This window comes from Petromyzon marinus, chromosome 70 (genome assembly GCF_048934315.1).
Source record: "Petromyzon marinus isolate PM22_M1 ecotype Great Lakes invasive population chromosome 70, UKy_Petmar_22M1.pri1.0, whole genome shotgun sequence".
Classification (NCBI taxonomy): Eukaryota; Metazoa; Chordata; class Hyperoartia; order Petromyzontiformes; family Petromyzontidae; genus Petromyzon; species Petromyzon marinus.
Window position 1 is genome coordinate 3,945,831 of NC_133736.1, and position 23,327 is coordinate 3,969,157.

The following is a 23,327-nucleotide window of genomic DNA, read 5'->3' on the forward strand; positions in this document are numbered from 1 at the left end:
GGGTGGGTTGGGTGAGTGAGTTGGGTGGGCTGGGTGGGTTGGGTGAGTTGGGTGGGTTGGGTGGGTTGGGTGAGTGAGTTGGGTGGGTTGGGTGAGTGAGTTGGGTGGGCTGGGTGGGTTGGGTGGGTTGGGTGGGTTGGGTGAGTGAGTTGGGTGGGTTGGGTGGGTTGGGTGGGTTGGGTGAGTTGGGTGAGTTGGGTGGGTTGGGTGAGTTGGGTGGGTTGGGTGAGTTGGGTGAGTTGGGTGAGTTGGGTGGGTTTGGTGAGTTGGGTGAGTTGGGTGAGTTGGGTGAGTTGGGTGGGTTGGGCTGGGTTGGGTGGGTTGGGTGGGTTGGGTGAGTGAGTTGGGTGGGTTGGGTGAGTGAGTTGGGTGGGCTGGGTGGGTTGGGTGAGTTGGGTGGGTTGGGTGGGTTGGGTGAGTGAGTTGGGTGAGTGAGTTGGGTGGGCTGGGTGGGTTGGGTGGGTTGGGTGGGTTGGGTGGGTTGGGTGAGTGAGTTGGGTGGGTTGGGTGGGTTGGGTGGGTTGGGTGAGTTGGGTGAGTTGGATGGGTTTGGGTGGGTTGGGTGAGTTGGGTGAGTTGGATGGGTTTGGGTGGGTTGGGTGAGTTGGGTGAGTTGGATGGGTTTGGGTGGGTTGGGTGAGTTGGGTGGGTTTGGGTGGGTTGGGTGAGTTGGGTGAGTTGGATGGGTTTGGGTGGGTTGGGTGAGTTGGGTGAGTTGGGTGGGTTGGGTGAGTTGGGTGGGTTGGGTGAGTTGGGTGAGTTGGGTGGGTTTGGTGAGTTGGGTGAGTTGGGTGAGTTGGGTGGGTTGGGCTGGGTTGGGTGGGTTGGGTGGGTTGGGTGGGTTGGGTGAGTGAGTTGGGTGGGTTGGGTGAGTGAGTTGGGTGGGCTGGGTGGGTTGGGTGAGTTGGGTGGGTTGGGTGGGTTGGGTGAGTGAGTTGGGTGGGTTGGGTGAGTGAGTTGGGTGGGCTGGGTGGGTTGGGTGGGTTGGGTGGGTTGGGTGAGTGAGTTGGGTGGGTTGGGTGGGTTGGGTGGGTTGGGTGAGTTGGGTGAGTTGGGTGGGTTGGGTGAGTTGGGTGAGTTGGGTGAGTTGGGTGAGTTGGGTGGGTTTGGTGAGTTGGGTGAGTTGGGTGAGTTGGGTGGGTTGGGCTGGGTTGGGTGGGTTGGGTGGGTTGGGTGGGTTGGGTGAGTGAGTTGGGTGGGTTGGGTGAGTGAGTTGGGTGGGCTGGGTGGGTTGGGTGAGTTGGGTGGGTTGGGTGGGTTGGGTGAGTGAGTTGGGTGGGTTGGGTGAGTGAGTTGGGTGGGCTGGGTGGGTTGGGTGGGTTGGGTGGGTTGGGTGGGTTGGGTGAGTGAGTTGGGTGGGTTGGGTGGGTTGGGTGAGTTGGGTGAGTTGGGTGGGTTGGGTGAGTTGGGTGGGTTGGGTGAGTTGGGTGAGTTGGGTGAGTTGGGTGGGTTTGGTGAGTTGGGTGAGTTGGGTGAGTTGGGTGAGTTGGGTGGGTTGGGCTGGGTTGGGTGGGTTGGGTGGGTTGGGTGGGTTGGGTGGGTTGGGTGAGTGAGTTGGGTGGGTTGGGTGAGTGAGTTGGGTGGGCTGGGTGGGTTGGGTGAGTTGGGTGGGTTGGGTGGGTTGGGTGAGTGAGTTGGGTGGGTTGGGTGAGTGAGTTGGGTGGGCTGGGTGGGTTGGGTGGGTTGGGTGGGTTGGGTGAGTGAGTTGGGTGGGTTGGGTGAGTGAGTTGGGTGGGTTGGGTGGGTTGGGTGGGTTGGGTGGGTTGGGTGAGTTGGGTGGGCTGGGTGGGTTGGGTGAGTTGGGTGGGTTGGGTGAGTTGGGTGGGTTGGGTGAGTTGGGTGGGTTGGGTGAGTTGGGTGGGTTGGGTGGGTTGGGTGAGTTGGGTGGGTTGGGTGAGTGAGTTGGGTGAGTTGGGTGGGTTGGGTGAGTTGGGTGGGTTGGGTGAGTTGGGTGAGTTGGGTGGGTTGGGTGAGTTGGGTGGGTTGGGTGAGTTGGGTGAGTTGGGTGGGTTGGGTGAGTTGGGTGGGTTGGGTGAGTTTGGTGGGTTGGGTGGGTTGGGTGGGTTGGGTGAGTTGGGTGAGTTGGGTGAGTTTGGTGGGTTGGGTGGGTTGGGTGAGTTTGGTGGGTTGGGTGGGTTGGGTGGGTTGGGTGGGTTGGGTGAGTTGGGTGAGTTGGGTGGGTTGGGTGAGTTGGGTGGGTTGGGTGAGTTTGGTGGGTTGGGTGGGTTGGGCGGGTTGGGTGGGTTGGGTGGGTTGGGTGGGTTGGGTGAGTGAGTTGGGTGGGTTGGGTGAGTGAGTTGGGTGGGCTGGGTGGGTTGGGTGAGTTGGGTGGGTTGGGTGGGTTGGGTGAGTGAGTTGGGTGGGTTGGGTGAGTGAGTTGGGTGGGTTGGGTGGGTTGGGTGGGTTGGGTGAGTTGGGTGGGCTGGGTGGGTTGGGTGAGTTGGGTGGGTTGGGTGAGTTGGGTGGGTTGGGTGAGTTGGGTGGGTTGGGTGGGTTGGGTGAGTTGGGTGGGTTGGGTGAGTGAGTTGGGTGAGTTGGGTGGGTTGGGCTGGGTTGGGTGGGTTGGGTGGGTTGGGTGGGTTGGGTGAGTGAGTTGGGTGGGTTGGGTGAGTGAGTTGGGTGGGCTGGGTGGGTTGGGTGAGTTGGGTGGGTTGGGTGGGTTGGGTGAGTGAGTTGGGTGGGTTGGGTGAGTGAGTTGGGTGGGTTGGGTGGGTTGGGTGGGTTGGGTGGGTTGGGTGAGTGAGTTGGGTGGGTTGGGTGGGTTGGGTGGGTTGGGTGGGTTGGGTGGGTTGGGTGGGTTGGGTGAGTGAGTTGGGTGGGTTGGGTGAGTGAGTTGGGTGGGCTGGGTGGGTTGGGTGAGTTGGGTGGGTTGGGTGGGTTGGGTGAGTGAGTTGGGTGGGTTGGGTGAGTGAGTTGGGTGGGTTGGGTGGGTTGGGTGGGTTGGGTGGGTTGGGTGAGTTGGGTGGGCTGGGTGGGTTGGGTGAGTTGGGTGGGTTGGGTGAGTTGGGTGGGTTGGGTGAGTTGGGTGGGTTGGGTGGGTTGGGTGAGTGAGTTGGGTGGGTTGGGTGAGTGAGTTTGGTGGGTTGGGTGGGTTGGGCGGGTTGGGTGGGTTGGGTGGGTTGGGTGGGTTGGGTGAGTGAGTTGGGTGGGTTGGGTGAGTGAGTTGGGTGGGCTGGGTGGGTTGGGTGAGTTGGGTGGGTTGGGTGGGTTGGGTGAGTGAGTTGGGTGGGTTGGGTGAGTGAGTTGGGTGGGTTGGGTGGGTTGGGTGGGTTGGGTGGGTTGGGTGAGTTGGGTGGGCTGGGTGGGTTGGGTGAGTTGGGTGGGTTGGGTGAGTTGGGTGGGTTGGGTGAGTTGGGTGGGTTGGGTGGGTTGGGTGAGTTGGGTGGGTTGGGTGAGTGAGTTGGGTGAGTTGGGTGGGTTGGGCTGGGTTGGGTGGGTTGGGTGGGTTGGGTGGGTTGGGTGAGTGAGTTGGGTGGGTTGGGTGAGTGAGTTGGGTGGGCTGGGTGGGTTGGGTGAGTTGGGTGGGTTGGGTGGGTTGGGTGAGTGAGTTGGGTGGGTTGGGTGAGTGAGTTGGGTGGGTTGGGTGGGTTGGGTGGGTTGGGTGGGTTGGGTGAGTGAGTTGGGTGGGTTGGGTGAGTGAGTTGGGTGGGTTGGGTGGGTTGGGTGGGTTGGGTGGGTTGGGTGAGTTGGGTGGGCTGGGTGGGTTGGGTGAGTTGGGTGGGTTGGGTGAGTTGGGTGGGTTGGGTGAGTTGGGTGGGTTGGGTGAGTTGGGTGGGTTGGGTGGGTTGGGTGAGTTGGGTGGGTTGGGTGAGTGAGTTGGGTGAGTTGGGTGGGTTGGGTGAGTTGGGTGGGTTGGGTGAGTTGGGTGAGTTGGGTGGGTTGGGTGAGTTGGGTGGGTTGGGTGAGTTGGGTGAGTTGGGTGGGTTGGGTGAGTTGGGTGGGTTGGGTGAGTTTGGTGGGTTGGGTGGGTTGGGTGAGTTGGGTGAGTTTGGTGGGTTGGGTGGGTTGGGTGAGTTTGGTGGGTTGGGTGGGTTGGGTGGGTTGGGTGAGTTGGGTGAGTTGGGTGGGTTGGGTGAGTTGGGTGGGTTGGGTGAGTTTGGTGGGTTGGGTGGGTTGGGTGGGTTGGGCGGGTTGGGTGGGTTGGGTGGGTTGGGTGAGTGAGTTGGGTGGGTTGGGTGAGTGAGTTGGGTGGGCTGGGTGGGTTGGGTGAGTTGGGTGGGTTGGGTGGGTTGGGTGAGTGAGTTGGGTGGGTTGGGTGAGTGAGTTGGGTGGGTTGGGTGGGTTGGGTGGGTTGGGTGAGTTGGGTGGGCTGGGTGGGTTGGGTGAGTTGGGTGGGTTGGGTGAGTTGGGTGGGTTGGGTGAGTTGGGTGGGTTGCGTGGGTTGGGTGAGTTGGGTGGGTTGGGTGAGTGAGTTGGGTGAGTTGGGTGGGTTGGGCTGGGTTGGGTGGGTTGGGTGGGTTGGGTGGGTTGGGTGAGTGAGTTGGGTGGGTTGGGTGAGTGAGTTGGGTGGGCTGGGTGGGTTGGGTGAGTTGGGTGGGTTGGGTGGGTTGGGTGAGTGAGTTGGGTGGGTTGGGTGAGTGAGTTGGGTGGGTTGGGTGGGTTGGGTGGGTTGGGTGAGTTGGGTGGGCTGGGTGGGTTGGGTGAGTTGGGTGGGTTGGGTGAGTTGGGTGGGTTGGGTGAGTTGGGTGGGTTGGGTGGGTTGGGTGAGTTGGGTGGGTTGGGTGAGTGAGTTGGGTGAGTTGGGTGGGTTGGGTGAGTTGGGTGGGTTGGGTAAGTTGGGTGAGTTGGGTGGGTTGGGTGAGTTGGGTGGGTTGGGTGAGTTGGGTGAGTTGGGTGGGTTGGGTGAGTTGGGTGGGTTGGGTGAGTTTGGTGGGTTGGGTGGGTTGGGTGGGTTGGGTGAGTTGGGTGAGTTTGGTGGGTTGGGTGGGTTGGGTGAGTTTGGTGGGTTGGGTGGGTTGGGTGGGTTGGGTGGGTTGGGTGAGTTGGGTGAGTTGGGTGGGTTGGGTGAGTTGGGTGGGTTGGGTGAGTTTGGTGGGTTGGGTGGGTTGGGTGGGTTGGGCGGGTTGGGTGGGTTGGGTGGGTTGGGCGGGTTGGGTGGGTTGGGCGGGTTGGGTGGGTTGGGCGGGTTGGGTGGGTTGGGCGGGTTGGGCGGGTTGGGTGGGCCAGCCGCCAGGTCCCCTCGGCCTGACACAAGAGCCACTCGAGCGGGGGGCTGTGAGCGGAGGTGGCCGGGATGGCGGTGGAATTGTCGTCATCGTTGTCATCGTCATCATCGTCGTCATCGTCATCATGGTCCTCATCGTCATCATGGTCGTCATCGTTGTCGTCATCGTCATCATAGTCATCATCGTTACCATCGTTACCATCGTTACCGTCATCGTCGTCGTCATCTACATCATCATTGTCATCATCCTCGTCATCGTCGTCGTCATCATCATCCTCGTCATCCACAATAAAGGTGTTTTGGGTCAGATCGCGTTATTTATAAATGTGTCGTAACCCTCCACCACCCGACCACGGCCAAACAGATGTCGTACTACTCACATTGTAAATGTTGTGGATTCACTCTTCAACACACACCGGTGGGCTAAAGTAGTGAACTATTTTGTCTTTTGACAACGTGATACTTTTTTTTTACTGTTTGGCCGTGGTCGGGTGGTGGATGTTACGACAACATTTATAAATAACGCGATCTGACCCACAAAAACCTTTATTGTGAATAGTATTGGTCGCAAAAGCCTCCTACGTGTTAAACTGTTCATCATCACCATCGTCGTCATTGTCGTCATCATTATAGTCATCATCACCACGTGTGTGTCTGTGTGTCTGTGTGTGTTTCTGTGTGTGTGTTTGTGTGTGTGTGTCTTTGTGTTTGTGTGTGTCTGTGTTTCTGTGTGTGTGTCTGTGTGTCTGCGTGTCTGTGTGTATGTGTGTGTGTATGTCTGTGTGTCTCTATGTCTATGTTTGTTTGTTTGTCTGTGTTTCTGTGTGTGTCTGTCTGTGTGTGTCTGTCTGTGTGTGTCTGTGTGTGTCTGTCTGTCTGTGTGTGTGTGTCTGTGTGTGTGTGTCTGTGTGTGTGTGTCTGTCTGTGTGTGTGTGTCTGTGTGTGTGTGTGTGTCTGTCTGTGTGTGTGTGTGTGTCTCTGTGTGTGTGTCTCTGTGTGTGTCTCTGTGTGTGTCTCTGTGTGTGTCTCTGTGTGTGTCTGTGTGTGTCTCTGTGTGTGTGTGTCTCTGTGTGTGTGTGTCTGTGTGTGTGTGTGGGGCAAAATAACCCCCTACCTCCTCGCGGTGCCGGACGGGCAACTCTGTCGTGGACAGTGCTGTGGGGGGAGATCCAATTTTGATTGGCTCCTCCCCTCATGGCATATGTGTCCAGCACAGGGGCTAAATGGGGGCTCTGGACGGGTGCGAGGGGCTGGTAACCCCTCCACCTTCAATTAATTACCACGAAACCACGAGTTAAACTGAAATATGTAACTAATAAGCTTGTGCCGGAGGCCCCGGGGGGCCAGGCGTCTATGACGTCTCCTGGCCAAACCCCAATTGGCGGAGCCAGGAGATTGAATACCTACCCTCGGGGCTACTCCAGAAACAACGAAAAGCCACTACGGGTGGCCACGTGGATGTTCGAACGCTCACTGCCGAGGAGAGGCTGCCACTCCTCTGTCGGGAGCTGGACCGGTACCGCCTGGATCTATGCGGCATTCAGGAGGTCCGGTGGACCGGCTCTGGCTCCTGCCACCACGAGGGGTGGACAGTCCTCTACTCGGGGCAGCAGACTGCCAAACAACAGGGAGTGGCTCTTCTTTTGAACAAAAGAATGAAGGGGGCGTGGGAGCGTGGCGGTGAGGTGTGGGAAGCTGTAAGCCCCAGGCTACTTTGGGCTCGCCTTCCCATCAACCGGAGGCGAGGAACGGTGGTCGTGGTTACTTATGCCCCCACCGAAGATGAACATCTGTGGAGGGATGCAGGCAAAGCCGATGAGTCAGATGCCTTCTATGACCTCCTTTCACAGGTGCTGGCTAAAGTGGCCCCTCGGGATAGAGTCATCATGTTGGGTGACTTCAATGCCCGAGTTGGTCATGATTACTGGCACCTGGTCTGGAGTGATTGGAGGGCATGGGCCAGATCAGCTCAATTACAACGGTAGGAGGCTGCTAGATTTTTGTGCAGCCCATGGGCTTGTAATTACCAACACGCTGTTCAGGCATCGGCACATCCACACAACATCATGGATGCATGCCGGGTCCAAGCAAGAACATCTGCTGGACTACATAGTGACGGACCAGCGGATGCGAGCCCATGTCCTTGACACCAGGACCTACCGTGGAGCTGATCTGCCCTCTGACCATCGACTAGTCATCTGTAAGATGCGCCTGCCATTCTTCCACTCCGGTGGTGGGTGTACACCCAGGACCCCATTCCGACCTAAAGTGGCCTGGTCTCAGTTATCTGATGAAAGTTGCAAGCGAGAATTTCATCATCGCTTGCGGCTGGGATTGGCATCGTCCCCGACTCCTCCTGATGTCGAGGGTAAATGGGCGAGGTTTAGGACTGTCACTCATGCAGCTGCAATGGCTGCTTTGGGTACATGGTCCAAACCTCCCCAGAGACCCTGGCTGAAAGAGGAGGTGTTCAGGATGGTTGAGAAAAAGCGACAGGCCCACTGCCATCGGCTACAGAATCCCACGTCAGAGAATGAGGAGGCTTACCGCAGCCTTCGCTCGGAGGTTCGGAGAGCCGTGAGGCGCTGCAAGGATGGGTGGTGGTCGCGGGTTGCTGAGGAGATGGAGTCTGCCTCAGTGGCCCGTGATCACAAATCTCTATTTAACTCCATCAAAAAAGTAACCTGCAGCACCACACCTATTACCATCATTAGGGGAAAAAACGGTGATCCAATCTCCGACCCCGAGGAACAGGTTTGCAGATTTGCTGAGCATTTCTGTGAGGTCCTGGGGGAGGGAAAATCCCACAGCCAGGAAAACATCGTGGCACAATGTGAGGATGACCCTGCTGAGGCTGCGGTGCCTCAAATATTGGAAGAAGTCACCCCCTGTGAGTGACTGGCTGAGGTGCCATCTGTTGAGGAAGTACTGAAGGCGATCCGGAGTCTGAGACCAGGAAAGGCAGCGGGCAGAGATGATCTCCCAAGCGAAATGCAAAGGGAGGGTGGCGTTTGTGTACAGACTGCCCTATATGACATCATGACAACAGTCTGGACCACTGGACGGGTTCCGCAGGATTGGAAGGATGCCCTGGTGGTCCCCCTTTTTAAGAAGGGGGACCGCACAGACTGTAACAACTACAGGGGCATCTCACTCCTCAGTGTGCCGGGAAAGGTCCTGGCAAGGATTATTCAGCATCGCCTTGCCAGGCACGCTGAGGAGAGGCTTGCGGAGCCCCAATGCGGTTTCAGGATAGGGCGGTCCTGCACAGATGCCATATTTTCTGTCCGTCTGCTACAGCAGAGGTGTAGGGAATTCCAACAAGACCTACATCTCTGCTTTATTGACCTGGTCAAGGCCTATGATACCATCAGTAGGCCTGGGCTCTGGGTCGTTCTTCGTGCTTTTGGAGTACCTGACCCTCTGCTCACGATCATTAAGGACCTTCATGATGGTGAGCGGGCCCGGGTAAAACTACGTGGCCGGGAGTCAGAGCCATTCCCTGTACACCTTGGGGTGCGACAGGGATGTCCTCTGGCTCCCACATTATTTAACATCTATTTTGACCACGTAGTTCGTGAAGCCTTCAATAGCTGTACCGGGGGAATCTCCATATGGTACAGATATAATGGGAGGCTAATCGATGCCCGGGTGCGGTCAAGGGATGGCTCCCTATTGCTCAACCACGTTATGTATGCTGATGACTTGGTAATAGCTGCTCAGTCAGAGGAGGAGTTGGAGACGCTGCTGCTGAGACTGGAGCGTGCCACTAAGAGGTGGGGCCTTACCATCAGCCCCACCAAAACTAAGCACCTGCCTGGGTATTTTGTACCATCGGACACTCCACCCCCACAACTCCCAATCGGTGATGGGGCAGTTGTGGAGAGAGTGGAGAGTTTCCCATACCTGGGCAGTGTGCTTATGACTGGCTCCAGTTTAACAGCAGAGGTCTCACTCCGAATCAGTCGAGCGGCAATATCTTTTCATCGGTTGCGTAACGCTGTGTGGAAGCTACCTGGTCTGTCGCTCCGCACTAAGCTTCAGGTCTTCTCGGCCACGGTCATTCCCTCCCTTCTCTACGCTTGCGAAACGTGGACCCCCCTAATAGAACATCTTCGCCGGTTAGAAACATTTAGGCTGACCTGCCTACGATCCATCCTGGGTTTAACCAGACTGGATTGTGTGAGGAGCTCACAAATCCTTGAAAGATCTGGGCAGCGTCCCATCGGTGAGCTCCTCCGGCAGGCAAGGCTGCGATGGCTGGGTCATGTAGCCCGCATGCCCAGCCACCGCATGCCGAAACAGCTTTTGTTTGGCCGGATTGAGGGGGCTAAGCGGGCGCGGCACGGGCTAGAGAAGAGATGGAGTGATGTGGTACAGGAGGACGTGGAGCTGAGTGGACTTGCCGATGACTGGTACCAGCGGTGTCAAGATCGGCCTCTGTGGAGGAGGCTTGTGAAGGATGCTACTGGGCAGTTGGAGGCAGTCGCCCTCCAACAACAACGGAGGGCGGAGGAGCGACGCTCACAACAGCGAGCGGAGCGCCGGGTGGCTAAAGCACAGCAGGTTGGCACAGTAGGGGGCACAGGTGGTGCATCAGCCAGTCATCTCAGTCAGTCGACCCGTGGCACCTGGGTCTGCCCCGTGACCTCCTGCCAGCGGGCGTTCGACACTTCACGTGGCCTCAGGGTGCACATAGCCTGGCACAAGCGTCGTGGTGACGTCACCGCCACTTAGTGGCGAATGGCGGTTGTTGTTGTGTCTGTGTGTGTGTGTGTCTGTGTGTGTGTGTCTGTGTGTGTGTCTGTGTGTGTCTGTGTGTGTGTGTCTGTGTGTGGGGAGTGGTGGTGCAGCGGTTAGCGCTCCGCTGCGCTATGAACCCGCCGAGTTCCATTCCCTGCTCACGGCTAGCGATGATTTTAGGAACTCGTCCTGAGCTTCCCCTAGGTCGACTCGGCCTCAAATGAGTACCTGGTGCTGTGTGTGTAGTAAACATCGCCACCGGGGAGACAAAGGCGGCCGGGCGTGGTGCTGGCCACCCACCCCCTCGTGTGCCATGCCGGCCTTCATAGGTGCTGCTCGCTAACAGCACTTGCACCTACAGTCTGTTGCAGGCTATGCAGGGGATCTTTGTCTTTGTGTCTTTTAGAGTCCAGCGGAGCAAGTGAAGTTACGCATGCAGCTGGCGATAGACGCAGCAGGTGTGTATCTTTGCACGTGTGTGTGTGTGTTGTGTGTGTGTGTGTATGTTGTGTGTGTGTTGTGTGTGTGTTGTGTGTGTATGTTGTGTGTGTGTTGTGTGTGTATGTTGTGTGTATGTTGTGTGTTGTGTTGTGTGTGTATGTTGTGTGTGTGTTGTGTGTGTATGTTGTGTGTGTTGTGTGTGTATGTTGTGTGTGTTGTGTGTGTGTTGTGTGTGTGTGTTGTGTGTGTGTGTTGTGTGTGTATGTTGTGTGTGTATGTTGTGTGTGTGTGTGTTGTGTTTGTATGTTGTGTGTATGTTGTGTGTGTCTGTTGTGTGTGTATGTTGTGTGTACCTTTGCACGTATGTATGTTGTGTGTTGTGTGTGTTGTGTGTGTGTGTTGTGTGTGTGTGTTGTGTGTATGTTTTGTGTGTGTTGTGTGTGTATGTTTTGTGTGTGTTGTGTGTGTATGTTGTGTGTGTTGTGTGTGTGTTGTGTGTGTTGTGTGTGTATGTTGTGTGTGTTGTGTGTGTATGTTGTGTGTGTGTTGTGTGTGTATGTTGTGTGTGTGTTGTGTGTGTTGTGTTTGTATGTTGTGTGTATGTTGTGTGTGTGTGTTGTGTGTGTATGTTGTGTGTGTGTTGTGTGTGTTGTGTTTGTATGTTGTGTGTATATTGTGTGTGTGTGTTGTGTGTGTTGTGTGTGTTGTGTGTGTGTTGTGTGTGTGTTGTGTGTGTGTTGTGTGTGTATGTTGTGTGTGTTGTGTTGTGTGTGTTGTGTTGTGTGTGTATGTTGTGTGTGTTGTGTGTGTTGTGTGTGTGTGTGTTGTGTGTGTTGTGTGTGTGTGTGTGTTGTGTGTGTTGTGTGTGTGTATGTTGTGTGTGTTGTGTGTGTATGTTGTGTGTGTTGTGTGTGTATGTTGTGTGTGTTGTGTGTGTGTTGTGTGTGTGTGTGTTGTGTGTGTATGTTGTGTGTGTGTGTATGTTGTGTGTGTATGTTGTGTGTGTGTGTTGTGTGTGTTGTGTGTGTATGTTGTGTGTATGTTGTGTGTTGTGTTGTGTGTGTATGTTGTGTGTGTGTTGTGTGTGTATGTTGTGTGTGTTGTGTGTGTGTTGTGTGTGTTGTGTGTGTGTTGTGTGTGTGTGTTGTGTGTGTATGTTGTGTGTGTGTTGTGTGTGTTGTGTGTGTGTGTTGTGTGTGTTGTGTTTGTATGTTGTGTGTATGTTGTGTGTGTCTGTTGTGTGTGTATGTTGTGTGTACCTTTGCACGTATGTATGTTGTGTGTGTGTTGTGTGTGTGTTGTGTCTGTTGTGTGTGTATGTTGTGTGTGTATGGTGTGTGTGTGTGTTGTGTGTGTGTGTTGTGTCTGTTGTGTGTGTATGTTGTGTGTGTATGGTGTGTGTATGTTGTGTGTGTCTTTGCACTTATGTATGTTGTGTGTTTGTTGTGTGTGTGTGTTGTGCGTGTGTTGCGTGTGTGTTGCGTGTGTATGTTGCGTGTGTGTATGCGTGTGTGTATGTTTTGTGTATGTTGTGTGTGTATGTTGTGTGTGTGTGTTGCGTGTGTATGTTGTGTGTATGTTGTGTGTATGTTGTGTGTATGCGTGTGTGTATGCGTGTGTGTATGTTTTGTGTATGTTGTGTGTGTATGTTGTGTGTGTGTTTTGCGTGTGTATGTTGTGTGTGTGTGTTGTGTATGCGTGTGTATGCGTGTGTGTATGTTTTGTGTATGTTGTGTGTGTATGTTGTGTGCATGTGTGTGTGTATGCATGTGTGTATGTTGTGTGTATGTTGCGTGTATGTTGCCTGTATGCGTGTGTGTATGTTGTGTGTATGTTGCGTGTATGTTGCGTGTATGTTGCGTGTATGTTGTGTGTGTATGCGTGTGTGTATGTTGTGTGTATGCGTGTGTGTGTTCTGTACGTAGTGTAGCGGTTAGCGCTACGCTGCGCTATGAACCTGGCGACCCGGGTTCGATTCCCACTCACGGGCAACACCCAGTGCCGATTATCTGAACCGGTCCCGGACCTCCCCTAGGTCGACTCAGCCTCAAATGAGTACCTAGTGCGGTGTGTAAACATCGCCACTGGGGAGACAAAGGCGGCCGGGCGTGGTGCTGGCCACCCACCCCCTCGTGTACCGTTCCGGCCTTCATAGGTGCTCGCTAACAGCACTTGCCCCTACAGTCTGTTAAGGCTACACGGGGGATCTTTGTCTTTGTGTACGTGGAGTGGCATTGTTGAACGCGATCACCGCTACTCTTAGCCGGCCGGCCCCGTGTCAACAGGGGGCCGGATAGTTGAGAATTCAGCGGTGGGGAATCTTTTTTGTGCCAAAGGGCCATTTGGATATTTAGAAAACGTCATTCGAGGGCCATAAACAAAATGACCAACTTAAAAATTAGCCCCGTTTATATTTGGTCAAACGTTTTAATTAGCTCGGTGACGATGTTAGCCGGTACTGACGATGTTGTCGCTGCTACTCGCGACCGCTTTTCAAGGCTTTTGCTCTCCTAGATTTGTTGAATTTCGAGTGCCCCCGCCTGCGGTTGCCTTGGCAGGGTCCAGAGACCCAAATGATTCCGCGGGCCTCAGACGGCCCACGGGACGGACGGTTCCCCAGCCCTGGTCCAGATGATGATGATGATGATGATTTAAAAGTGGTATCATCAGAGCTCCCAGTGGCTTCCTAATGTCGGCAGGAAGAGAGCGTTCCAGACGGCCACAGAAGCAGCAGCATCTTAAAGCGCCGCGCGATTGGGGGGGGGGACTGTCTTTGTTCGACGGTTTGCGCTGTCTGCCTGTGTCTCACTGTGTCTGCCTGTGTCTCACTGTGTCTGCCTGTGTCTGCCTGTGTCTCACTGTGTCTGCCTGTGTCTCACTGTGTCTGCCTGTGTCTCACTGACGCTGTCTGCCTGTGTCTCACTGACGTCTGTCTGTGTCAAACTGACGTTGTCTGCCTGTGTCTCACTGACGTCTGCCTGTGTCTGCCTGTGTCTGACTGACGTCTGCCTGTCTCACTGGCGTTGTCTGCCTGTGTCTCACTGACGTCTGCCTGTGTCTCACTGTCGCTGTCTGCCTGTGTCTCACTGTCGTCTGCCTGTGTCTCACTGACGTTGTCTGCCTGTGTCTCACTGACGTCTGCCTGTGTCTCACTGACGTTGTCTGCCTGTGTCTCACTGACGTTGTCTACCTGTGTCTCACTGACGTCTGTCTGTGTCTCACTGACGTCTGTCTGTGTCTCACTGTGTCTCACTGACGTTGTCTGTCTGTGTCTCACTGACGTTGTCTGTCTGTGTCTCACTGTGTCTCACTGACGTCTGTCTGTGTCTCACTGGCGTTGTCTGCCTGTGTCTCACTGACGTTGTCTGCCTGTGTCTGCCTGTGTCTCACTGACGCTGTCTGCCTGTGTCTCACTGACGTCTGCCTGTGTCTCACTGTGTCTGCCTGTGTCTCACTGACGTCTGCCTGTGTCTCACTGTGTCTGCCTGTGTCTCACTGACGTCTGCCTGTGTCTCACTGTGTCTGCCTGTGTCTCACTGTGTCTGCCTGTGTCTCACTGACGTTGTCTGTCTGTGTCTCACTGTCGTCTGCCTGTGTCTCACTGGCGTCTGTATGTGTCTCACTGACGTTGTCTGCCTGTGTCTCACTGTGTCTGCCTGTGTCTCACTGACGTTGTCTGCCTGTGTCTCACTGGTGTTGTCTGTCTGTGTCTCACTGACGTTGTCTGTCTGTGTCTCACTGACGTCTGCCTGTGTCTCACTGTGTCTGCCTGTGTCTCACTGACGTTGTCTGCCTGTGTCTCACTGTGTCTGCCTGTGTCTCACTGTGTCTGCCTGTGTCTCACTGACATCTGTCTGTGTCTCACTGTGTCTGCCTGTGTCTCACTGACGTTGTCTGTCTGTGTCTGCCTGTGTCTGCCTGTGTCTCACTGGCGTTGTCCGTCTGTGTCTGCATGTGTCTGCTTGTCTCTCACTGGCGCTGTCTGCCTGTGTCTGCCTGTGTCTGCCTGTGTCTCACTAACGCTGTCTGCCTGTGTCTGCCTGTGTCTGCCTGTGTCTCACCGGCGTTGTCTGCCTGTGTCTGCCTGTGTCTGCCTGTGTCTCACTGGCACTGTCTGCCTGTGTCTGCCTGTGTCTCACTGGCACTGTCTGCCTGTGTCTGCCTGTCTCTCACTGGCACTGTCTGCCTGTGTCTGCCTGTGTCTGCCTGTGTCTCACTGGCACTGTCTGCCTGTGTCTGCCTGTGTCTGCCTGTGTCTCACCGGCGTTGTCATCTTCCCAGCGCGGGCCGACGAGACGCTGAGGGCCAAGGAGGTGGAGCGGGAGCAGCGCGGGAAGGAGGAGGAGAGGAGGAGGCAGGAGGGTGAGATCGCCACGGCAACCGCCACGGCAACCGCCACGGCAACCGCCAACCACCAACAACAACCGCCATTCGCCACTAAGTGGCGGTGACGTCACCACGACGCTTGTGCCAGGCCATGTGCACCTTGAGGCCACGTGAAGTGTCGAACGCCCGCTGGCAGGAGGTCACGGGGCAGACCCAGCAGGTGCCACGGGTCGACTGACTGAGATGACTGGCTGATGCACCACCTGTGCCCCCTACTGTGCCAACCTGCTGTGCTTTAGCTACCCGGCGCTCCGCTCGTTGTGAGCGTCGCTCCTCCGCCCTCCGTTGTTGTTGGAGGGCGACTACCTCCAACTGCCCAGTAGCGTCCTTCACGAGCCTCCTCCACAGAGGACGATCTTGACACCGCTGGTACCGGTCATCGGCAAGTCCACTCAGCCTCCACGTCCTCCTGTACCACATCACTCCATCTCTTCTCTAGCCCGTGCCGCGCCCGTTTAGCCCCCTCGATCCATCCGAACAAAAGCTGTTTCGGCATGCGGTGGCTGGGCATGTGGGCTACATCGCCCAGCCAACGCAGCCTTGCCTGCTAGAGGAGCTCACCGATGGGCAATAGGGAGCCATGCCTTGACCGCACCTGGGCACCGGTCAACCTCTGATTGTATCTGTACCAGATGGAATTTCCTCCGGTACAGCTATTGAAGGCTTCACGAACTACTTGGTCAAAATAGTTGTTAAATAATGTGGGAGCCAGAGGACATCCCTGTCGCACCCCAAGGTGTACAGGGAATGGCTCCGACTCCTGGCCACGTAGTTTTACCCGGGCCCGCTCACCATCATGAAGGTCCTTAATGATTGTGAGCAGAGGGTCAGGGACTCCGAAAGCACGAAGAACAACCCAGTGCCCAGGCCTACTGATGGTATCATAGGCCTTGACCAGGTCAATAAAGCAGAGATGTAGGTCTTGTTGGCATCTGTGCAGGACCGCCCTTTCCTGAAACTGCATTGGGGCTCCGCAAGCCTCTCCTCAGCGTGCCTGGCAAGGCGATGTTGAATAATCTTTGCCAGGACCTTTCCCGGCACACTGAGGAGTGAGATGCCCCTGTAGTTGTTACAGTCTGTGCGGTCCCCCTTCTTAAAGAGGGGGACCATCAGGGCATCCTTCCAATCCTGCGGAACCCATCCAGTGGCCAAGACTGTTATGATGTCATATAAGGCAGTCTGTGCACAAACGCCACCCTCCCTCGGCAATTCGCTTGGGAGATCATCTCTGCCCGGTGCCTTTCCTGGTCTAGACTCCGGATGGCCTTCAGTACTTCCTCAACTGATGGCACCTTAGCCAGCCACTCACAGGGGGTGACTTATTCCCATATTTGAGGCACCGCAGCCTCAGCAGGGTCATCCCCACTTTGTCCCACGTTGTTTTCCAGGCTGAGAGATTTCCCCTCCCCCAGGATCTCACAGAAATGCTCAGCAAATCTGCAAACCTGTTCCTGGGGGTCGGAGATTGGATCACCGTTCTTTCCCCTAATGATGGTAATAGGTGTGGCGCTGCAGGTTACTTTTTTGATGGAATTAAAGAGCGATTTGTGATCGCGGGCCATTGAGGCAGACTCCATCTCCTCAGCAACCCACGACCACCATCCATCCTTGCAGCGCCTCACGGCTCTCCGAACCTCCGAGCGAAGGCTGCGGTAAGCCTCCTCATTCTCGAGACGTGGGATGCTGTAGATGATGAGAGTGGGCCTGTCGCTTTTTCTCAGCCAGCCTGAACACCTCCTCTGTCAGCCAGGGTCTCTGGGGCGGTCTGGACTGTGTACCCAAAGCAGCCATTGCAGCTGCATAAGCCACAGTCATAAATCTCGCCCATTTCCCCTCGACATCAGGAGGAGTGGGGGACAATGCCAACCCCAGCCACAAGCGATAATTAAATACTTGCTTGCAACTTTCATCAGATAACTGAGACCAGGCCACCAAGGGTTTGAATGTCGTCCTGCGTGTACACCCACCACCTGAGTGGAAGAATGGCAGGCGCATCTTACAGATGACAAGTCGATGGTCAGTGGGCAGATCAGCTCCACGGTAGGTCCTGGTGTCAAGGACATGGGCCCGCATCTGCTGTTCCATCACTATGTAGTCCAGCAGATGTTCTTGTTTGGACCCGCCATGCATCCATGATGTTGTGTGGATGCGCCGATGCCGGACTAATGTGTTGGTAATTACAAGCCCATGGGCTGCATAAGAATCTAGCAGCCTCCTTATCTTTTGATTGAGCTGATCCATCTCACTCCCTCCTATAGCAGAGTGTGTGACTAATCCACATCTGTTCCATCTCCCTCCCTCCTACAGCAGAGTTATTGAGCTGATCTGGCCCATGTCTTCCAATCACTCCAGACCAGGTGCCAGCATCATGACCAACTCGGGCATTGAAGTCACCCAACAAGATGACTCTATCCCGAGGGGCCACTTTAGCCAGCACCTGTGACAGGAGGTCATAGAAGGCATCTGACTCATCGGCTTTGCCTGCATCCCTCCACGGATGTTCGTATTCGGTGGGGGCATAAGTAACCACGACCACCACTCCTCACCTCCGATTGATGGGAAGGCGAGCCCAAAGTAGCCTGGGGCTTACAGCTTCCCCACACCTCACCGCCACGCTCCCAAGCCCCCTTTATTATTTTGTTCCGAAGAGCCACTCCCTGTTATTTAGTAGTCTCCTGCCCCAAGTAGAGGACTGTCCACCCCTCATAATGGCAGGAGCCAGAGCCGGTCCACCGGACCTCCTGAATACCAAAGAGATCCAGGCGGTACCGGTCCAGCTCTCGACAGAGGAGTGGCAGCCTCTCCTCCGCAGTGAGCGTTCGAACATTCCACGTGGCCACACGAAGTGGTTTTTTGTTGTTTCTGGAGGAGCCCCGAGGGTAGAGATTCAGTCTCCTGGCTCCGCCAAATGGGTTTGCCCAGGAGACGTCATAGACGCCTGTCCCCCCGGGGCCTCTGGCACAAGCTTATTACATTTTTGAGTCACCTTAACCACATCCACCACGACCACTTTAACCACATCCACCACCACCTTAACCACATCCACCACCTTAACCACATCCACCACCTTAACCACATCCACCACCACCACCTTAACCACATCCACCACCTTAACCACATCCACCACCTTAGCCACATCCACCACCTTAACCACATCCACCACCTTAACCACATCCACCACCTTAACCACATCTACCACCACCACCTTAACCACATCCACCACCTTAACCACATCCACCACAATAACCACATCCACCACCTTAACCACATCCACCACCTTAACCACATCTACCACCACCACCTTAACCACATCCACCACCACCTTAACCACATCCACCACCACCACGACCACCTTAACCACATCCACTACCACCTCCACCTTAACCACCCCCCCCACCCGCCCCTCCCCTCCCCCTCTCCCCTCCCCTCCCCCTCTCCCCCCCACCGTGGGTGCAGCGGCCCTGGCGGCCTCCGTGGGCGGCGTGGAGGAGCGAGCGGCCAGGGCCCTCGCCATCGCCGCCATCGAGTCGGACACCTTCCAGCCCTGTGCCTTCCTCTCCTCACGCTCCACCCCCGTGAGACACCACACACACAGACACACACAGACACACACACACACAGACACACACACACACAGACACACATACACACACATACACACACACACACACAGACACACACAGACACACACACAGACACACACAGACACACACACCACAACAACAACCGCCATTCGCCACTAAGTGGCGGTGACGTCACCACGACGCTTGTGCCAGGCCATGTGCACCTTGAGGTCACGTGAAGTGTCGAACGCCCGCTGGCAGGAGGTCACGGGGCAGACCCAGGTGCCACGGGTCGACTGACTGAGATGACTGGCTGATGCACCACCTGTGCCCCCTACTGTGCCAACCTGCTGTGCTTTAGCCACCCGGCGCTCCGCTCGTTGTTCTGAGCGTCGATCCTCCGCCCTCCGTTGTTGTTGGAGGGCGACTGCCTCCAGCTGCCCAGTAGCAGCGTCCTTCACGAGCCTCCTCCACAGAGGCCGATCTTGACACCGCTGGTACCAGTCATCGGCAAGTCCACTCAGCTCCACGTCCTCCTGTACCACGTCACTCCATCTCTTCTCTAGCCCGTGCCGCGCCCGCTTAGCCCCCTCAATCCGGCCAAACAAAAGCTGTTTCGGCATGCGGTGGCTGGGCATGCGGGCTACATGACCCAGCCATCGCAGCCTTGCCTGCCGGAGGAGCTCACCGATGGGACCCTGCCCAGATCTTTCAAGGATTTGTGAGCTCCTCACACAATCCAGTCTGGTTAAACCCAGGATGGATCGTAGGCAGGCCAGCCTAAATGTTTCTAACCGGCGAAGATGTTCCATTAGGGGGGTCCACGTTTCGCAAGCGTAGAGAAGGGAGGGAATGACCGTGGCCGAGAAGACCTGAAGCTTAGTGCGGAGCGACAGACCAGGTAGCTTCCACACAGCGTTACGCAACCGATGAAAAGATATTGCCGCTCGACTGATTCGGAGTGAGACCTCTGCTGTTAAACTGGAGCCAGTCATAAGCACACTGCCCAGGTATGGGAAACGCTCCACTCTCTCCACAACTGCCCCATCACCGATTGGGAGTTGTGGGGGTGGAGCGTCCGATGGTACAAAATACCCAGGCAGGTGCTTAGTTTTGGTGGGGCTGATGGTAAGGCCCCACCTCTTAGTGGCACGCTCCAGTCTCAGCAGCAGCGTCTCCAACTCCTCCTCTGACTGAGCAGCTATTACCAAATCATCAGCATACATAACGTGGTTGAGCAATAGGGAGCCATCCCTTGACCGCACCCGGGCATCGATTAGCCTCCCATTATATCTGTACCATATGGAGATTCCCCCGGTACAGCTATTGAAGGCTTCACGAACTACGTGGTCAAAATAGATGTTAAATAATGTGGGAGCCAGAGGACATCCCTGTCGCACCCCAAGGTGTACAGGGAATGGCTCTGACTCCCGGCCACGTAGTTTTACCCGGGCCCGCTCACCATCATGAAGGTCCTTAATGATCGTGAGCAGAGGGTCAGGTACTCCAAAAGCACGAAGAACGACCCAGAGCCCAGGCCTACTGATGGTATCATAGGCCTTGACCAGGTCAATAAAGCAGAGATGTAGGTCTTGTTGGAATTCCCTACACCTCTGCTGTAGCAGACGGACAGAAAATATGGCATCCGTGCAGGACCGCCCTTTTCTGAAACCGCATTGGGGCTCCGCAAGCCTCTCCTCAGCGTGCCTGGCAAGGCGATGCTGAATAATCCTTGCCAGGACCTTTCCCAGCACACTGAGGAGTGAGATGCCCCTGTAGTTGTTACAGTCTGTGCAGTCCCCCTTCTTAAAAAGGGGGACCACCAGGGCATCCTTCCAATCCTGCGGAACCCGTCCAGTGGTCCAGACTGTTGTTATGATGTCATATAGGGCAGTCTGTGCACAAACGCCACCCTCCCTCAGCATTTCGCTTGGGAGATCATCTCTGCCCGCTGCCTTTCCTGGTCTCAGACTCCGGATCGCCTTCAATACTTCCTCAGCAGATGGCACCTCAGCCAGCCACTCACAGGGGGTGACTTCATCCAATATTTGAGGCACCGCAGCCTCAGCAGGGTCATCCTCACTTTGTGCCACGATGTTTTCCTGGCTGAGGGATTTTCCCTCCTCCAGGACCTCACAGAAATGCTCAGCAAATCTGCGAACCTGTTCCTGGGGGTCGGAAATTGGATCACCGTTTTTTCCCCTAATGATGGTAATAGGTGTGGCGCTGCAGGTTACTTTTTTGATGGAGTTAAATAGAGATTTGTGATCACGGGCCACTGAGGCAGACTCCATCTCCTCAGCAACCCGCGACCACCACCCATCCTTGCAGCGCCTCACGGCTCTCCGAATCTCCGAGCGAAGGCTGCGGTAAGCCTCCTCATTCTCTGACGTGGGATTCTTTAGCCGATGACAGTGGGCCTGTCGCTTTTTCTCAACCATCCTGAACAACTCCTCTGTCAGCCAGGGTGTCTGGGGAGGTCTGGACCGCGTACCCAAAGCAGCCATAGCAGCTGCATGAGTCACAGTCCTAAACCTCGCCCATTTACCCTCGACATCAGGAGGAGTCGGGGACGATGCCAATCCCAGCGGCAAGCGATGATGAAATTCTCGCTTGCAACTTTCATCAGATAACTGAGACCAGGCCACTTTAGGTTGGAATGGGGTCCTGGGTGTACACCCACCACCGGAGTGGAAGAATGGCAGGCGCATCTTACAGATGACTAGTCGATGGTCAGAGGGCAGATCAGCTCCACGGTAGGTCCTGGTGTCAAGGACATGGGCTCGCATTCGCTGGTCCGTCACTATGTAGTCCAGCAGATGTCCTTGCTTGGACCCGGCATGCATCCATGATGTTGTGTGGATGCGCCGATGCCGGAACAGCGTGTTGGTAATTACAAGCCCATGGGCTGCACAAAAATCTAGCAGCCTCCTACCGTTGTTATTGAGCTGATCTGGCCCATGCCCTCCAATCACTCCAGACCAGGTGCCAGTATCATGACCAACTCGGGCATTGAAGTCACCCAACATGATGACTCTATCCCGAGGGGCCACTTTAGCCAGCACCTGTGACAGGAGGTCATAGAAGGCATCTGACTCATCGGCTTTGCCTGCATCCCTCCACGGATGTTCATCTTCGGTGGGGGCATAAGTAACCACGACCACCATTCCTCGCCTCCGGTTGTTGGGAAGGCGAGCCCAAAGTAGCCTGGGGCTTACAGCTTCCCACACCTCACCGCCACGCTCCCACGCCCCCTTCATTCTTTTGTTCAAAAGAAGACCCACACCCTGTTGTTTGGCAGTCTGCTGCCCCGAGTAGAGGACTGTCCACCCCTCATGGTGGCAGGAGCCAGAGCCGGTCCACCGGACCTCCTGAATGCCGCATAGATCCAGGCGATACCGGTCCAGCTCCTGACAGAGGAGTGGCAGCCTCTCCTCTGCAGTGAGCGTTCGAACATTCCACGTGGCCACCCGTAGTGGCTTTTCGTTGTTTCTGGAGTAGCCCCGAGGGTAGGTATTCAATCTCCTGGCTCCGCCAATTGGGGTTTGGCCAGGAGACGTCATAGACGCCTGGCCCCCCGGGGCCTCCGGCACAAGCTTAGTTGTTACATATTTCAGTTTAATTCGTGGTTTCGTGGTAATTAATTGAAGGTGGAGGGGTTACCAGCCCCTCGCACCCGTCCAGAGCCCCCGTTTAGCCCCTGTGGTGGACACATATACCATGAGGGGAGGAGCCAATCAAAATTGGATCTCCCCCCACAGCGCTGTCCACGACAGAGTTGCCCGTCCGGCACCGCGAGGAGGTAGGGGGTTGTTTTGCCGGACACACACACACACAGACACACACACACATACACACACATACACACACAGACACACACAGACACACACACACGCATACAGACACACATACACACACATACACACACATACACACACAGACACACAGACACACACAGAGACACACACACACAGACACACACACACAGACACATACACACACAGATACACAGACACACACCCACAGGCACACACACACACAGGCACACACACACAGATACACAGACACACACCCACAGGCACACACACACACACACAGGCACACACACACAGATACACAGACACACACCCACAGGCACACACACACACACACAGGCACACACACACAGATACACAGACACACACACACACAGACACACACACACACAGGCACACACACACAGATACACAGACACACACACACACAGACACACACACACACAGGCACACACACACAGATACACAGACACACACCCACAGGCACACACACACACACACAGGCACACACACACAGATACACAGACACACACACACACAGACACACACACACACACGCTTCACGCTTCTCTCACGGCGAGCTGCAGGCCCCGTCGTCCGTGAGCCAGGAGACTCGGGCTGGGGGAGAAGCAGTGGCAGGCGGAGCTGCCCAGGGTTCGGGTGAAGTGGCGGCGGCGGCGGCAGCGGCGGCAACGACAGCGGCAACGACAGCGGCAACGACAGCGGCAGCAGCGGCAGCGGCGGCAGCAGCAGCAGCAGCAGCAGTGCCAAAGCGCATCCAGTACAGAGACCCAGACTCACTCGCAGATGCAAGTGTAAGAAAGGCGCGGAGAGTTGTGAACGCGCACGCACGGACACACACAGGCACACACACACAGACACACACAGGCACACAGACACACACACAGGCACAGACACACACAGACACACACACACGCATGTACACATGCATGGACACACACAGACACACCAGACACACACAGACACACACACACACACGGACACACACATGGACACAGACACAGGCACACACACAGGCACAGACACACACAGACACACACACACACATGTACACATGCATGGACACACACAGACACACCAGACACACACAGACACACACACACACATGGACACACACATGGACACAGACACAGACACACAGGCACACACACACAGACACACACAGGCACACACAGGCACACAGACACACACAGG

General features: G+C 55.8%; 1 protein-coding gene across 6 annotated transcripts in view; it reads left to right on the forward strand.

The window, feature by feature from the left end:
- The window catches only part of LOC142906762 (uncharacterized), a 45,894-nt gene that overhangs the window by 14,346 nt on the left and 8,221 nt on the right, over window positions 1-23,327 (forward strand). For all 6 annotated transcript variants that reach the window (XM_076055203.1, XM_076055202.1, XM_076055204.1 and 3 more), the window contains exons 6-9: window positions 10,314-10,365; window positions 14,630-14,710; window positions 18,191-18,309; window positions 22,700-22,927. In XM_076055203.1, the coding sequence (XP_075911318.1) occupies window positions 10,314-10,365; window positions 14,630-14,710; window positions 18,191-18,309; window positions 22,700-22,927 (480 nt within the window). The remainder of the gene's footprint in view (window positions 1-10,313; window positions 10,366-14,629; window positions 14,711-18,190; window positions 18,310-22,699; window positions 22,928-23,327) is intronic.